Source organism: Camponotus vicinus, unplaced genomic scaffold (genome assembly GCF_025532165.1).
Source record: "Camponotus vicinus isolate PSW18456_S1 unplaced genomic scaffold, iyCamVici1.0 SCAF_2, whole genome shotgun sequence".
Classification (NCBI taxonomy): domain Eukaryota; kingdom Metazoa; phylum Arthropoda; class Insecta; order Hymenoptera; family Formicidae; genus Camponotus; species Camponotus vicinus.
This window is the reverse complement of record NW_028141956.1, coordinates 9,226,724-9,242,909: the sequence shown is the minus strand read 5'-3', so window position 1 is coordinate 9,242,909 and position 16,186 is coordinate 9,226,724. Positions and strand designations below refer to the sequence as shown.

At 27.6% G+C, this 16,186-nt stretch overlaps 3 protein-coding genes across 9 annotated transcripts; 1 reads left to right on the top strand and 2 right to left on the bottom strand.

The window, feature by feature from the left end:
- The first annotated feature begins 36 nt into the window (after positions 1 to 36).
- On the top strand, positions 37 to 14,416 carry Sptz (zinc finger FYVE-type containing 26 spastizin). Of its 3 annotated transcripts, none has more exons than XM_083092539.1 (14): positions 37 to 2,299; positions 2,374 to 2,554; positions 2,629 to 3,282; positions 3,432 to 4,766; positions 6,779 to 6,925; positions 6,997 to 7,579; positions 7,732 to 7,856; positions 8,252 to 8,779; positions 8,849 to 10,042; positions 10,143 to 10,652; positions 10,807 to 11,171; positions 11,355 to 12,943; positions 13,094 to 13,347; positions 13,438 to 14,416. In XM_083092539.1, the coding sequence occupies exons 1-14, from the start codon at positions 2,133 to 2,135 to the stop codon at positions 13,603 to 13,605; spliced, it is 7,800 nt and encodes a 2,599-aa protein (XP_082948665.1). In that variant the 5' UTR covers positions 37 to 2,132; the 3' UTR covers positions 13,606 to 14,416. The 3 variants fall into 3 exon arrangements, with proteins under 3 accessions (XP_082948665.1, XP_082948664.1, XP_082948666.1); XM_083092538.1 differs by having other exon boundaries at positions 7,732 to 7,982; XM_083092540.1 differs by lacking the exons at positions 37 to 2,299; positions 2,374 to 2,554; positions 2,629 to 3,282; positions 3,432 to 4,766 and having other exon boundaries at positions 6,660 to 6,925; positions 7,732 to 7,982; positions 13,438 to 14,404.
- LOC145967550 (uncharacterized) lies at positions 4,574 to 7,263 on the bottom strand. Of its 5 annotated transcripts, none has more exons than XM_083092548.1 (6): positions 7,014 to 7,263; positions 6,661 to 6,914; positions 6,266 to 6,562; positions 6,035 to 6,161; positions 5,253 to 5,876; positions 4,574 to 5,181 (listed from the first exon to the last, which is right to left on the bottom strand). In XM_083092548.1, the coding sequence occupies exons 2-6, from the start codon at positions 6,730 to 6,732 to the stop codon at positions 4,973 to 4,975; spliced, it is 1,329 nt and encodes a 442-aa protein (XP_082948674.1). In that variant the 5' UTR covers positions 6,733 to 6,914; positions 7,014 to 7,263; the 3' UTR covers positions 4,574 to 4,972. The 5 variants fall into 5 exon arrangements, with proteins under 5 accessions (XP_082948674.1, XP_082948672.1, XP_082948673.1 ...); XM_083092546.1 differs by having other exon boundaries at positions 6,661 to 6,893; XM_083092547.1 differs by having other exon boundaries at positions 6,661 to 6,888.
- A 454-nt stretch (positions 14,417 to 14,870) lies between the features above and the next one.
- Positions 14,871 to 16,159, bottom strand: LOC145967551 (uncharacterized protein C14orf119). Its single transcript, XM_083092550.1, has one exon. The coding sequence runs from the start codon at positions 16,149 to 16,151 to the stop codon at positions 15,807 to 15,809; it is 345 nt and encodes a 114-aa protein (XP_082948676.1). The 5' UTR covers positions 16,152 to 16,159; the 3' UTR covers positions 14,871 to 15,806.
- Between the last annotated feature and the right edge of the window lie 27 nt (positions 16,160 to 16,186).

Sequence of the window (16,186 nt, the reverse complement as noted above, 5' to 3'; positions counted from 1 at the left end):
TCAATATTTCGATTTTTAAAGAATTATTTATTTTTTGAGTATATTTGTGTAATCATTTTTATCTTTTATTTTGTTAATTATTTATATTAGAAATTTTTTAACATAAAATTAAATATGTTTAAATCTGTGTAATAAATTTAAAAAATTACTATTTCGAAATTGCATGAATTGGCAATATTGTTCATTGTCAGTAAATATAATACATGGAATTCTGTACATATATTATATTCTTATATATGTATGTCTCAAAAAAAGTGCCAATTATAATTAGTTTTGCCTTTTAAATGCGTGCATATGGAAAGCTTTGTACAAGTATTGTGAAAAATTTAGAATACACACACATTGTAAATACTATATATTCAGAAAAAGAAAGATGAAAGAGAAAGAAGAAAAAGAAAAAAGAGGAACAGAAGGAAAAATAGGAAAAAAAGAAGGGAGGAGAAAAAGGAGGAAAGAGAGCAAGAAAGCAGAGAAAAAAGAAATGAGAAGGAAGAAGGAATTTGAAAAGGTATTTGAATATCAGAAATATTTTTATTGTTAATAAAAAATGTTTTAGGAAAATGAATTGTTTGATGCAAATATCTTGGCAACTAAATTAAATCTAATATATTCTTCTATAATATTTTTTATATATAATTTTAAAGAACAATAAAAGAGAGTTTAAAAGAATTTCAAGCGTAAGAATATTAGCGATTTTGTTGTTTATCGTTTATTAATATATATATGTCCAATTCGGTAATATAATATATGCAATTAATGAATTGCAACTGTAAGAATAACGAGCACAATCGCTAAATTTATGTTTGATTTTTTTCTAAGAGGATATTTAAAAAATAAGATTTATATCTTATGTTTTAAATGTCCTGTTTATGTGATAACACACAGAAAGTTCTAATATTTGAAAATGTACGATAAAGAATTATATATGTATCATAAATCTATTTTGATAATAATAGGAAAAAAGATGAAAATATGAAATAGGACACTAATATAAAATAAAATAAGAAATATGCCTATGACATGTATTATACTTCGCTGCCTAAATAAATATTTTAAAAGAAGAGATAGCAAATTTTTTTAGGAAGTACGCAATCTTTCTCTGATTTTTTTTAGAAATTTGAACTAAACTTTTCCACGTATATATATCAAGTGGAATCATTTTTCACTATTTTAAATGTTTTAATTCCGTAACCGTAAGGATAAAAATGTAAGAATTAGCCAATAAATGATATAGAATAATTCAACTAATTACAGAATATCCATAAGTTAATTTTAACCATTTGTCAGATTCAAATTTGTAATTTTAGCCATATTAGCAGTTTAGTATAAGGTGTTCAAAGTAACCATACAGCTCTTTCTATTTTAAATATTAAATAAAAAATTATTTAATTATTATTGTTATCTTTATCTATTTGTTTAATTATTATAGTATTTTTTTTAAGAGTTACTTTTCGAATATATATATGTATCAGAGAGAAGACCGCCATCTCTCAGTCTTCTATCTACGCCCATCTGCGCGTAGTCGCCATACAAGATTTCCAATATCATTTTAAAGGTTACCCGTCACTTTTCGACATTTATCCCAATTACGAACTTGAAATAAAGCCAAGTAGATCGAACTGTATGTGGAACTGTTATATAAAAATAGGATTATATAAAAAAAGGAAGAACTAAATATTTTGAAAACTATATATATAAACAGTTTTATTACAAAGACAGATAGAATAATGTAATATAAATATAGTAATACAATTTAATAAATACGATATAATTCTTCGAGTTCAAAGCACTATCAAAATCTAAAAGGATAATTTAAGATTTATGAGGAAGAATGAAGATGTAAAAAGAAAAAGAGGAGAACTAAAAATCTAAGAGAACTTTGGTATCAAATCCTAAAGTCCTATCTCTATGAACGGAAATCTATAAAAGAAAAATAAAACTTCTTTATGTTGATAAACTAAATAAACTACGCATATATACATTGATTATACATTGATTTTTGATATTCTTTCTTCTGTATTTTAAACATATAATAAAAAATGCTATTGAATCTTGCATAAGATTGTTATTCAAATAAGAAAATAAAATAAGTTTAATGCATTATACAATTATATTTCTAAAAGAAAGAAATAATGTCAAAACAAACAGGAGTACTAGAATTGGATAAGTGCATTTTGTCTCGATTGTGGTATACATCTTTAAATGTTTTTCAAATAAATAATGACAATAATGTCTTGAAAGAATTTTATCACAGTTGCATTGATTTAGCAGAATTAAAAACTGTTGTTGAAAACTTGATGTGAGTAAATATTCTTTATTGCTTACATTTTATGTCATTTTTTATTTCTTTTTACGTTTGATGTACATTTATAGACATTCTGCTAATGAAGAGCAATACCAATGGATTGCCTATATATTGCTATGGAGAATCATGGATAACAAATCGTCTAATATTAATTGTGATATACAGCGCAATATTCAAATACAATTTGATTATATACAAATAAAGAATGCCCTAGAGCTGTGTGATAATATATCAGCTTATCCATTAAAGGTATTTTTATTAGCAAAATTTATCTTTGTTATTTTATGTTGTTCTTATTTCTAAAGAAGAATTTTATTTTCCAGGAGTTTGTGATATTTTTTCAGAATATAAACATAGATTGTAATGAAAAAGAAACTTTAAACACTATATCCAAACAGATTTTCACATTCCTAAAGGAGAATATACATTTTAATCCAGAAATTGTATGTTGGATTATAAAGAAATTAATATCCATAGTTCCATCTACATGCAATATTGTTAGCAATTTACAAGATATTTATTTTTTTACATTGAAATCATGCTTAGAACACATTCCAGTCAAAAAAAATTGGTATCTAAGTCATAGAACAATTGAATCTTGTTCTCTAGAAACAGATCCAATCACTAATGGAAATTTTTTAAAAATTATTCTGTGTATACTATCAAAAATGGATATAGATACAAATGCAGAAATTGAATTTTTAAAGATAATTTATCCTATGCTTTCAAAAGCACATCATGTTAAAGATATTGAACTTGCATTATATTCAAGGAAAGATGATAAACTATTCAAAGAATGGCTTTTATTTTGGAATGAAACACATGCATATTCTGAAAGCGCCACTACTTTATTTATAGCACATAAAATCAGTGAAAGTATGTTTAAATTAACAAAAAATTTTAAAATACTTTTATGTGAACAAGAATTACTTAAAAGAATAAATACAAGGAAATTGCATTGGTTAAATGATATTTTGGTAAGTTTTATATATTTTAAGCTTTAATTAGTTTATTATTTTAATTGATTAACAACTAAATAATAAAATACTATATTTACTTACAATATATATTTAAAAATTTCTTTTTATAAAAAATTATTATTTTATAAGAAATTTATATGTTGCAGGATATATGTTATAGTTTAACTATGAAAAAAAAATATAATGAAGTTGAATTATTGTTCTCGTGTGATTTGCTAAAAAAATTGTATCCAGTTTTATTATTGAAAGTGTTAAATGATTGTCCACAAGAAGAAATTAACTCACTTGAAAATTGTGATAATGGTATCTTTATGTGTGAGTCTATCGAGTTTTTCTTAGAGAAATGTTATTTTGATTTACACAATGATTATGATTTAAATGAATTGCATATAGTCTTAAAAAATTACATTGAAATTGTGAAATATATTTTACATTGGAAAAGAGAATATTTTATGAAAATGAGATTAAACATCAAGGAATTCCAAAGTTCACAATCTGATATATTTGAACATATAATATCTGTAAAACAGATTTTTGCTCTTTTGCAAAAACATAATGTGCTTTCTGTCTTGAAGATAACAACAAATATACATGATCAAGATCACAATACAATTAAAAATTTATTGGAAAAGTCTGCCCAGTCTGAAACTTTTCAAGCATATTGTTGCATAATAAGCGCCTTGAAGACTATTTTGTTATGTGAGTTTTATAGTACAGAACATAAACAGATTACTAAATACTTCACTGACATGACATCATATTTATCTTCTTTGTTTCCTCTGTCATTGAGAATTCAAACAATAGAGAATATATTTTCCTTATTATTTTTGCGTTATGAAAATTTTAATGTTACAAGTGCCAAAGATGATAATTGCAATACATCACTTGAAAGAACGGATATTAGCAAGTGTGTAGAATATGAGAAGACAGGCTTTGTAGCTAACAAATATATTATAAGAGACATGCTGCATTATTTATGGGATAATACTTTAGTTGCAACACAAGAAATTGATAAACTACAAACACTTGGATTGGAAGAGGCACAACAGCTTCGTGAAAATATATCCATCCTTACATCAACATTAATGGATGCTAAATGGAAATTGAAATTTTATATGAAATCTCATTTTATTGTAAACATTGGTATTTCACAAGACGAATCCGATAGTTTAACAAATAAATTAGAATCTGTAATGTCTGACAAATTAAATTTTCCACATCACATTAAGGAAGATACATTCTTTTATAAAGATGACAATACTTCAGATGAAACTAAAATTAAATCTGATAGCAGTTCAGAGTCTGGTTTATTGAGTAGCAATAGACGCAGAAAACGTTCCAAAATTAATACAGCAACAGCAGATTTTGTAGCAATAAAAAAGGAATCATCCTTTATAAATTTAATGCTAGCCTCGAAAGAAAGTTTGATTTTGCATTGTTTATGGAGAAGCGATTTTCAGAAGGCACGGGAAATAATTGAGGTAACATTACTTTGTGTAATAATATATATCATATAGTTTTATATTTTCTTTTTATATAAATTAAGAATCTAAATTCAGTAAACATCTGAGTAGTTGATTGAGAAAAAGAGAGAGAAAGAGAGCAAGATTCATGCTTCCGAGAATAATTCATATTGAATAACTAATAAAATGGATAACTCTCTAACATTTAATAAATATTGATGTATTTATAAATTTCTTATTGCAGTTTCGAATGTTTCATATGTATTATACTCATATTCAGTAGCTTCATATTTAATAGGCTCTTTCATATCTTTTTTCTTTTTTAAATCTTTTACAAAAGTGCCAGGTGGATTCATTATATAATATTGTTTTGCAAATGCAATTCTTTTTTGTGGAAAACAAAATTTACAACGAAAACAACAGCAGCACCATCCTGAAGTATGGCATATTATTTATATCTCCATAATAATTTTTTCAAGAGAAAACTATAGTTGATGAAATTACCTCTTTGACACCAACAAGGGATTGCCAAACAAATATAAATTAATAGCCAAATTTTGAGAACTAGCCATGTCCTTGACAAAATTCTCTTCACATGTGTTATATCTTTTACGCGCTGATAATCATATAGAAGGCATTCTAATGCCTTAATTCCAATCCGACTTAGATCTTCCTTTGTACAGTTCTTGAATTTTTTCAAATTCATTATTCTTTTCAATGCTTCTTTTGGAGTATCTTCCAATTCTTTCTTCTCGGTATAATTAAATATCTTCCCATATTTTATGTTGTATTCTAACTGTTGTTCGTATTCCATTTTGAATTTTTTATAATCGTACGATTCTTCATCGGGACTTTCGGTATCTGCAAGAGTAGATGTCTCTTTCAGGATTGAAGATTGATCTAGAATATTTTCACTTGTAATTTTTTGACCATATTCATACATGTCATATTGCATATGCATCTCTTGCGTTTTCTCAAAATATTCAGTTGTTTCTGTCTCATCAGTTACAATATCTCTATGCTTCATAACTTCGAAAAAATCCATTTCTTTATCTAATGTCGTCTCATAATGATTCACTATCTCTTCACGTTTTATTCTAACATTTTTTATATTTTGTATACTTTTATCTATTAATTTAGTAAAAAAAAGAAATATATATATATATATATGTATTTATTTATTTATTTATTTATTTATTCTATCATCTATTTTATCTTTATTTATTGATATAAGCGATTTAGGATTAATATAAGTATATATAATATAAGCATTTTTAAAAATATACCTGTAGTAACAGTTATGTAGTTTTGTAATCTTTCTAAATTTTGTATACTTCTCTTGTTGTTTTGAAAACGTGTATTGTTAATTGTCTTAATTGGTGTTATATAGGCAATTGTCGTCTGTTTTACAATCTTGAGAAAAGAGAAAAAGAAATACTTTAGTTTGAGAGCATAGATTTTGAGGCTAATATATAATAATTTTGTGGAAATATATTTAAACCAGTAAGACAGTTTACTTTATCTAATTCATGCTTGAAACCAGCAATAAATGGCTTATCTTCTTGCAAATTAAATATCTCTTCTGCATATGGTTGTATATAGAAAAACATATTTGAATACTGCTTTTCATTTCCAGCGTTATGTTCATTGTAATATTTTACATGAGAATGTAATGATTTGTATCTTTTTTCATCTTCTGCGAGAGGTTTCAAATCTGTAAGATCTGCTGATTGAATCATTTCATTTTCACTCTCTTCATCATAATTCATAACATCTAATGCAATATCAAAAACTTTTGCATCTTGTACATCAATCTATAATAGAATAATTTTTTATTATATACATGCAATCTTAATCAAAATATTATAATATATCAATTATAAAGTACAAAAAATTTGCTTCAATATTTAACTGTATGAGAAAGTGCTTGCAAGATACAAATCTTGATTATTAGTAGAAACACAATTGTCTTTTGATAAGACATTTTAAGTTTCTCGTAACACTATTCACAAACATGTTATGTTCCTTAGATGTTCCATATGGAAAATACACAAGTAGATGGCGAGATTCGATTTTCAGAAGCTTTTTACACATTTAAGCAGAATATATCTAAATATATTGATACTTCAGATACAATAGACTTTTCTAAAAAAAATTCAGGAACTTCTACATTAGAGGTAAGATTCTTATACATATACTTTTGTTGGCTTAGTATTAGATATAATATAATATTGGAATATATTTGCAGAACATAAGATTGATTACACAAGAAGCTGTACAGTCTTCTAAGCACATCAAGCAGCTCGAGACATTTTTAGCATCTCAGGAATTACATTTACGAATGTTAAATACGGATCTTTTAACTAGCAAGAAAATGTTAACTTTTAGCGTGCTTGACTTGAGCTTGACTATCGGCGAAACCTATCAGATCTCGAGTAATCTTTGCGACGTAGCCATGAAATATTTAAAATTATACGAAACGTTTGACGGCATAGAATATGCGAATTTCTTTTTAAAGATTTATCAATTGTTTTATGACAGTAAGAATAATATATCCGTGACAAATATACTGTGTGACGCCAGAAATCCGTTGTGCATAAAAGACTGGAAAGAAAAAAACGACATTTGGAGTGAATTTGGAAATAATTATCACTTATTTTGCAATCTTGAAAGAACTGGGAATATTGCGATGCAATATCGTGACAATAATAATTATGTTTTAGGATTAAAAACGATAAGAAAGATATCTGATATTTTTAACAATGATAAAAAATATTTTCAAAATATCTATTCTTATCTGCAACTTGTATGCACTATTATTCCAGACATCGGTAAGTTTGTGTTTTTGTCCTCGTTTATTTTAAATTAATTTATATCTATTAAACTAATTATAAAAATATATATTTAAATATATATTCATATATATTATTGTCTTGTGTATATTAATCTATTTTTGTATATTTATCTATTATTATGTTTTTAGATGATGCCAACATAGTGACAGTGTTTGATTTATTAAAGACACCATTGTATCGTTATTTTGGATATCAAATATTCGACTTGAAGATAGAACCGGACAAGCTTGAAATAATTGCTTCTAATTTGCAAGTGAATTTAATATACAGTATTCTTATAAATGCATGTCCTAAAATTTCGTATTGTAATGAAAAAAATTATTACAATAATGTTAGAGATTCCGGATGCATTATATTAAATCAGAAACGAGAGGATTCGGTATGCGAATTGATTAAATATATACAAATTATGTCAAAGTTAAACAATCAAACTTGGTCAGTATGTTATAAGAGTAGGAATAAAAAAAATATATATAGGTCCACAAACGCTTTAAAATTAAAATATTATAACGAAGATATCAAACATGAATAACATATTTGATCGTTTAACTTTAAAACATCTTGTATATGTAATTTTTTGTATTAACTAACAATACATAATAATATAGTATCATTTAATATAGTATCAATATCAGCTTATCTTTACAGAATGTAAAAAATGTCATGGAGCCAAACCAATGCATTTCAGAAATATTGACAGAACTTCTGCAGGTTCTCTATGATGTAAGTCCGGAGCGATCTCGTCTGGACAATTCGTGCCTAAGAAATATTTCTAATCATATGGCCGTGCGAGCAGTGTTAAATAAAACGTCAAGTCTTGCCAATCTCGATCTTAGTGAATTGTCTGTAGGAAATGAGACACTGACGTTTTTCTTGAATGTTTGGAATGTTATGTTCCTTCATGCAAATCTGGATGTGTGGTCTAACGATCCGCCTTTCGACAGCTTAAGGCGTACAGTCTCTTTGATGTCAATCGGCTATATGATTGGTGATCTAGGTCTGGTAACACTCGCCACTCTCAGATCAAAACTATTGGGCTACCATGTAAATGATTTGAAGTTCTTTATGTCAGTCGAGGAACTCAATGAATTGGCATGGCAGGATTTGGATCTTGTACAGAATCCGAGAGTTATCTTCGCTATGGCTAACGAGCTTTATGGCACACCTGAAATTCGTGTAAGCTATACTCGATTAATTATTACGGATAAGTACGGATGAACATGATCAATATGCTCGACGTTGTAGGTGTACGAGGCTGAGAAGTTAGATAAAAACTTGAACGATGCGATGCGTGATTATGTTTCTTATTACTTGTTAGCCGTGTCACTTGATGATGATTTGACGAATAATCCGACAATGAAACAGAAAATCAGCTTTACTGATGTTCCCCAACAATATTATCACAACGCATTTATAACGCAAAATACTGATATCAATATCAATAAGAATCTCTTGCCGACAGATGAATTTGAAATATTAAACAAACATATAGATTATATCGCATGCGATTATACATATGAAGTAGTATTAAGATATTCTGAACATGATATATCTAGGATCAGAACTACAAATACCATGGAACCATCACTTTGGCAAATTCGGATGCTAAGACCTAGCTTACTGCAATACCTGGAACGCCATTGTTGGCTACTCTCTTATCTTGTACAGAGGATGCATAATGAAAATTCGACTATTTTGGAGAACAATTATGACAATATAAAATGCACTGTGTGTCTCGAGAATCTTTTGAATTCTCCGTGGATTAATAAATTAAAATTATTATTTGACAACAATCAAACTCTCACCGCTATTCACGATAGCATATCTGTGCATGAATTGTGGCATTATTTTGATCAAAAAAGAGATCATAATATGCAAAATTCTTTAGAGATTTTAAATGCTTTAGCTGACAGCATCATAAAACATGATACGGAATTGCAACGCTTCAAGGATTTAATTCTAAGTCATATACTCTCCAATTCAGATGTTTTATCTGTCATGAATATGTTGCAATATTTATATCAAATCAAAGATATACATATATTAGTGCAGACAACATTGCATAATGTCAACAAATGGTCCATAAATGTATGTGAGCACGCGTTATATCATGCATTACAACATGAGCACAATTACAAATTACCGGCATATTGCAAGCGTCGAATAAACAGCATCTTGCACAGAATAGCAATTTTTCATAAAATGATTCCATATTGTGCAAGTAAGTCCAACAGTACATGGTATGATATCATGTACTGTACAGAAAAAATCAATTCATTTGAGATTATCAAATCCTTGATTTATACAGATCAATTCGAATTGTGCTTGGAATGGCTAGAATGTCAAGCGTTCTCCTTAAAGATACAATCTCCTATGATTCAAGATTTTTTGATAGGTCTTTTAAAAAACAAGCAGCAAGACTTTCAGCAAGCTTTAAAGGTATGCTAGAATTTGACTTACAAAAACGATCTATATAGACATTTCTGAAAAAATTTTTATCAATGTTTCAATAATGAATGCTAATATTTTGATATTTTAGTTTCTTCAGACATTACCGTTGAGTCAATCGGTAAAGATATGCAAAGGAATTCTCAAAAGATTAGAATCCATTAGCGCGTTGCAGTTTGTCACTAACTATTTACTGGAACATTGCAAAGTAGCAGAACAATCCAAATATAAAAAAATTTTAATCAGTCTGGAAATTTTGAAGATGTTGGAAAATAAAGACAGAACGCTATATATTCATCTGATAAAAGAACCATTATTAATACTGGAACAATTATTAATGAATTGCAAAATTGAAAGTATTCAAAAGATTCTAAACATGTTACATGGAAATTTACAGCATGCTGATATAGATATGGGTAACTTCGACAAAATTATAAGATTCTATGCCAGAAAATCGCTGGATCTTCGCGTATCCGTTCAACGTGATGGCATCGAAAGTAAAACCAAGAATATTCCACAATCTAATGTAGAAGCTGAAAATAATGAATTTATTATGCCTGTTAATGTGCCCACGAAAGAGGAATGGGTACCTAATGATAAGGTAATTTTCAAAAACATTCAATAATAATACAAAAGAATGAATATTTTTTTAGTCAGTTTACATGTATATCAAATTTCTTAAGATTAACTTCTTAAGATTAAATTTTATATCTTTCCATTATTATAAAATAAAGCGTTTGTTTTTTTTTTAATAGGCAAGAGAATGCAGTTGCTGCAAAGCTGTAATATTTTCCATGTTCAACAGACGACACCATTGTCGGCGGTGCGGTCGTGTTGTTTGCGCCATGTGTTCTCAACATCGCATGCAAGTTGCTGGTTACCCCAGTTCCGTATTCGTACGTGTATGCGATGATTGCAAACGTCAAACAGTATTGCAGATGCATGCGATGCAAAGTGTCTCGTCAACATCTAACAGTGAAACGTTTGATTGTTGGCGATTGACGAAAGATGAGAGGCACAATCGCACCATAAGGGAGGAGTTCTCGTTCGAGTATGCGCCAAATATTTCATTGTGTCTCGCTATCCTTAACTTGCATTCTGATCATAAGATGTATACCAGGTAAATTTAAATTTTTAAGTTTTTCTTAATACAGTATTATATAATATAGAGAAATTCTACTTAAGAAAAGACAAGTATAACAGAGATAAGATAATTTAACTAATAGCAATATTTATACTATTGACTTTAATTTATAAAAAAAGGAAAAGTAAAAAGATTTATTAACTTTTACCATATATACAGCTTCTTGCTAGATCGTTGCGATGAAATGAAGCAATTGCTCCTACCCGTTAGCGGCAGAATAAATCCTGAAGTTGATCATGCAGTGATTATTAAAATGATACGTTCTCTATTGGTCGCAGCTAAAGTGAAGTGCGCAAAACTTGGTTTTAATACTGGTCTTACACACTGCGACCGATTTCTTTCGCAAGTGGACCTTATCACAACTCTAATCCAGTCCGATTGTTTGGCTCTGCTACCTACGGATGATCTAGACGAGCACACGTTGAGAAAATTACGTGATCTTCTCACTGAAAAGGAACAATGGACATTAGCATTGGATGTTAGTACAAAAGCGGGACTAGATACACAGGGGGTATGGGCCGCGTGGGGTAAAGCTTGTTTGAAGATAGGGCATTTAGATCAAGCGAGAGAGAAGTTTCATCATTGCCTCGACAAAATCGTATACGAGGATTTTGACGATTGGGTCGTGCTATCTTATTCCAAAGAATTCGAAAAACACAGAAGAGAATCAACGGAAAGCAGCACAACTGTGGTGAAGAACAATAAAATTTTGGATGAGAAAAAAAGAGAGGGTGATGATTATTGGAAGAGAAAAGAATACTCCAAGTGGCGGCCTCTAAAGGATCCACCATTATTGACGGAACTTCTACAAATATTAGATAATTTAAGCGTACATCGATTTCGAATACAACAGTCGTCTCAATCTACATCCGATGTAACGCAGGAAATTTTTCATACACTTAACAATCTCAAAGCTCTTACCCAAAATCAATTTAATACTAAATATCTGACTCCTGTTAATCTAACAGTTTACTACCAAGAAAGTTTATATTATCTATTGACATATGGAAGCTACAGTTCCATCTTACAATTCTTTTTGAAGCATAAAGAATTTGATAAATGCCTGATATATATTTTGGAAAATGATTTAGAATGTGATTTATTTCTTAATGGAGTTTATTTATATTGTTTGAAGAACGGCGACACTGATAAACTTCATGATGCAATGAAGGCAAAAGATCACACCTTATTCATTTGGAAAAAGTATTTAATATTTGTCTGCCATTTCATGGAAAGAAAACAATATTGGAATATTTTATATCAGATACAGCTCTTTATGAAAGACTGTATAAGAGCGTCCATGACATGCATTCATTTTTATACCAGCGAAATAAATTCCTACCTAGATTTGCATAACAGGGCACACTTTTTGCAAGATGCGCAAAAACATTTAGAATCAGAATTGCAAATCGAAAGCTTAAGTAAAAAAAGAAAGGGCATGAATTTTGCTCATAGCAGTCAAAGTATTCTAACAATGGAGATGGAACCGTCGGAAATAGATAGACATATAAACACTATATGCAGACAGATGGAAATCACAAAATTTTTAGCAAATTGTGAAAGAGAAAACAGAGCACCGACGGAATTTTTAAACCTCTTCCCGAACATTGATAGCGACGAATCTCAAACATTTGAATTGCCTACGTTGTTTGGCAATCAGCAACAGAAAATCCATTTGGCTGTTCTAGCTATATTATGTGGTCGTGATATCGAAGAAGGATTCGGTATAGCCTTTAGGATAATACAAGGTAACAATATAATATGAATGCAATATAATAGCAATTTCTATGCACATCCTATATGATTTACATTAAAATTAAATAAATAGAAAATGTAACATAAATTTGTAAAATATATTAAAATTAAATTAATAATTTGTTCATATTGTATTTTTATAGATTATAATCTGCCACAACAGAAAATATATTCTTTAGCTGGCCATATATTGACTCTAAAAAATGACATAACCGCGATCGAGCAATTGATCAAATGCTGTCGCAGCTCTGGAACACCTAATGCACATGTAATTTCTGATCATGTTTTGACACATTGTATGAAATTACTATCGAATCGTTTATACAGTGAACAGAATCCGGTTCTCAAAAATCATATAGATACTTTAATCAAATTAATAATTGACGTAAAACTTAGGGTGAGTTACTTTATAATTTTTTAAATGTTAATAAAAGATATTTTCAATATATTGTTTATATATGTATCTTACAATGATGCTTCTTTTTAGATAAATGCATACATTGAAAGCAAGCAATTAAAGGCTGCATATCTTCTTGCTGTTAAACATTCTAGAACACAAGATATAAAGAGAATTTTAAAAGAATCAGATAGACTTGGCCAAAATGCAATTAAAACAATATGCCTTAAATGGCTACAACAAGAACCAAAGAAATAAGTTTGCAGATTTATATTTTGAAAAAGAATTGAGAACGCGAGACAATGTATATATATAATTTCAAGACTGAAGTAATGCTAAATTATCTTAAGATATTTTACAAATAATATTTAAGGCTTTTTTGTGTCCTTATTGCAACTATATTGAGTTATAACTTTAAAAAAGGGAAATTTGAGTTTTTTTCTTGCAAAGTAGATCAAAATAAATGAGTTTTTTTAAACTCATATATTTTTCTAGCAAATATTTTATTCTTATCGTAAAATGTTAAAATTATGTTGTTACATTTTTAAACTGTATAATGTATAAATGAAACATTTTTGATAAGCTATATTTCAGATATATTATTATAGATTATTCATTGACATGTTAACCATAATTTACGTTATTTACGAGTAAACGTAAACTATTATATTTTACGTCCAATCTTGGTTTATGTTATGTATGGTTTAAGCATGACAATTTTTAAAATTTACGATGTTAAGAAAAATTAACAAAAAGTTCAATAAACTTTCAATACTGATTTTCATATTGATTAAAAAATATATAAATGACACATATATTAATGTTTACATTATATATTATTACTATTTTATAATATAACCCAACTACATAACTTTTTTGCATTCTGACAATTTATAATAGTTTATACAGTACCTATATTTATATGAAAAAAAAATTCATGTAAACATCATGCAGATGATAATTAATAATTCATGTAAACGTAACTTTGAAATTTATAACAACCAATTTAAATTTAAATGTATTTTACAAGATAGAATATATTTTTTTTTACTTCTGACATCATCATAATTCAGAATATCAATAAGAGATTAGAAATCTGAAAGAAAAATATTTATTCTATATATTAAAACGATTTTTTGTTCCTATGATAATATTCTTGTATGTATTGTACATCATGTTTTCTACATTTAAAGAATGCAAATATGTATTTTTTATAATTCTAAAAGAAAAAGAGAAAGATTATAGAAATTGTCTTTCTTAGTATTTTAAAAATTGAAGTTTATTATTAAATTTTCTCTTCTGAGGAACATACATTTTACATTTAAAATGAGTCTAAATATAGCAAATATCCATTGGAGAATTACACGTTTTATTATCATTAAAAGTTGTTGAAATACATCATATAATTATGATATATATATATATATATATATATATATATATATATATATATATATATATATATATATCACTATATAATTACTGTATATCACTATATATCATTATATATTAATATAATTATATAATTACTATTATATTATGATAATATAATCATTAAGATTTATACACAATATTCATTACGTCCTTAAAAATTAATTACATATTACATCTGAAATCCTTAATATTTTATTTAGTTGGATGTTATTTTTGAATACAAAATTGAAATGGAACAAATAAAATAATAATATAGATGAAATTTGATTATACAATGATAGTATTTAAATACAGTGTATATAAAATACAAAATGTATATAAAATGCAAATAGAGGAATGTACAATGTGCAATATACGTATTTCTCATTCTAAAACAAGAAAAGTAAATAAATAAGAATGGCTATTAGGAGCTGAGTGCAATTAAAGATGTGCAGAAATATTTATTTTTGACACAAGATTTTACTCTGTGCAATTATTACATAAATATTTGTGCAGATTTTTAATAGCGTTTAATTCCTAATAGTCATTCTTTGTCTACTTATTTAAGAAGAGTAAAATTTACCAAATATATTTGTACAATTATCTTACGTATTTCATAAATTTCTCTTAATTTAATATGTTAGTTGCACAGTCAAAATTTCATCATTTTCAATATTGAGTTTTAAATATTTTTTATGTCAATGATTAGATTTATTTTATTTTGGAAGTGACATAAATTAATTTTTGACACATAAGAAATGAATATAAAACATTGGAAAGTTAAGTTAATGAGATTGATGTGTATGAATAATATTAGAATTTTATTTATGTCACTTCTATATATCAATAATTATATGCAAAGTATGCAATTGTATTAAAATTTCTATTAACATAAAATGATAAAATAGTATAACATATATCCTTTTCCTTAAAAAAAAATAAATATATAAATATAAAAAGAGTTTTTTACAAACTCTTATTAATTAAAAAAAATGTGTAGATAAAATCTAAATTGTAAAAGATAGTGTTTAATGCATATATATGCATTATTGTTTATCTTCCATCAATGCTGATAACCTTTCTTCATATTTTTCAGCAAACTTACTATCTATATTCTTAATAGCTGCCAATAAGGAATCCTTCTCATTTTGCGACCAATTACTACTCCACTCTTTGAAGAGCTTGACACGACACTGGAACAGGCTTGGAGGTCTATCAGACCCTTCACAATCCAGTTTCTCCATTCCAGAAACTAGCCCATTCACAAGCCCTGGAGGGCCACAGTTTTCCAACAATATTCCCAGAAAATCATTTCGTTGCATTTCAGACCATTCTTGGAACCATTCTATCATGTAACGTAGTTGAGCTTCATTTGACAACATGGTAGACATGTTGCGTGCTTAAAAAAATACATAGACATCAATAA

Coding starts and splice junctions, on each gene's coding strand:
- LOC145967551 (XM_083092550.1), bottom strand. CDS start 16,151: ATGTCTACCATGTTGTCAAATGAAGCTCAACTACGTTACATGATAGAA.
- LOC145967550 (XM_083092548.1), bottom strand. CDS start 6,732: ATGTCTTATCAAAAGACAATTGTGTTTCTACTAATAATCAAGATTTGT. Junction 6,162..6,265: donor TCAAGCATGAATTAGATAAA/GTAAACTGTCTT, acceptor TCTTTTCTCAAG/ATTGTAAAACAGACGACAAT. Junction 5,877..6,034: donor CTACATAACTGTTACTACAG/GTATATTTTTAA, acceptor CTAAATTAATAG/ATAAAAGTATACAAAATATA.
- Sptz (XM_083092538.1), top strand. CDS start 2,133: ATGTCAAAACAAACAGGAGTACTAGAATTGGATAAGTGCATTTTGTCT. Junction 12,944..13,093: donor AGCCTTTAGGATAATACAAG/GTAACAATATAA, acceptor GTATTTTTATAG/ATTATAATCTGCCACAACAG. Junction 13,348..13,437: donor TAATTGACGTAAAACTTAGG/GTGAGTTACTTT, acceptor GCTTCTTTTTAG/ATAAATGCATACATTGAAAG.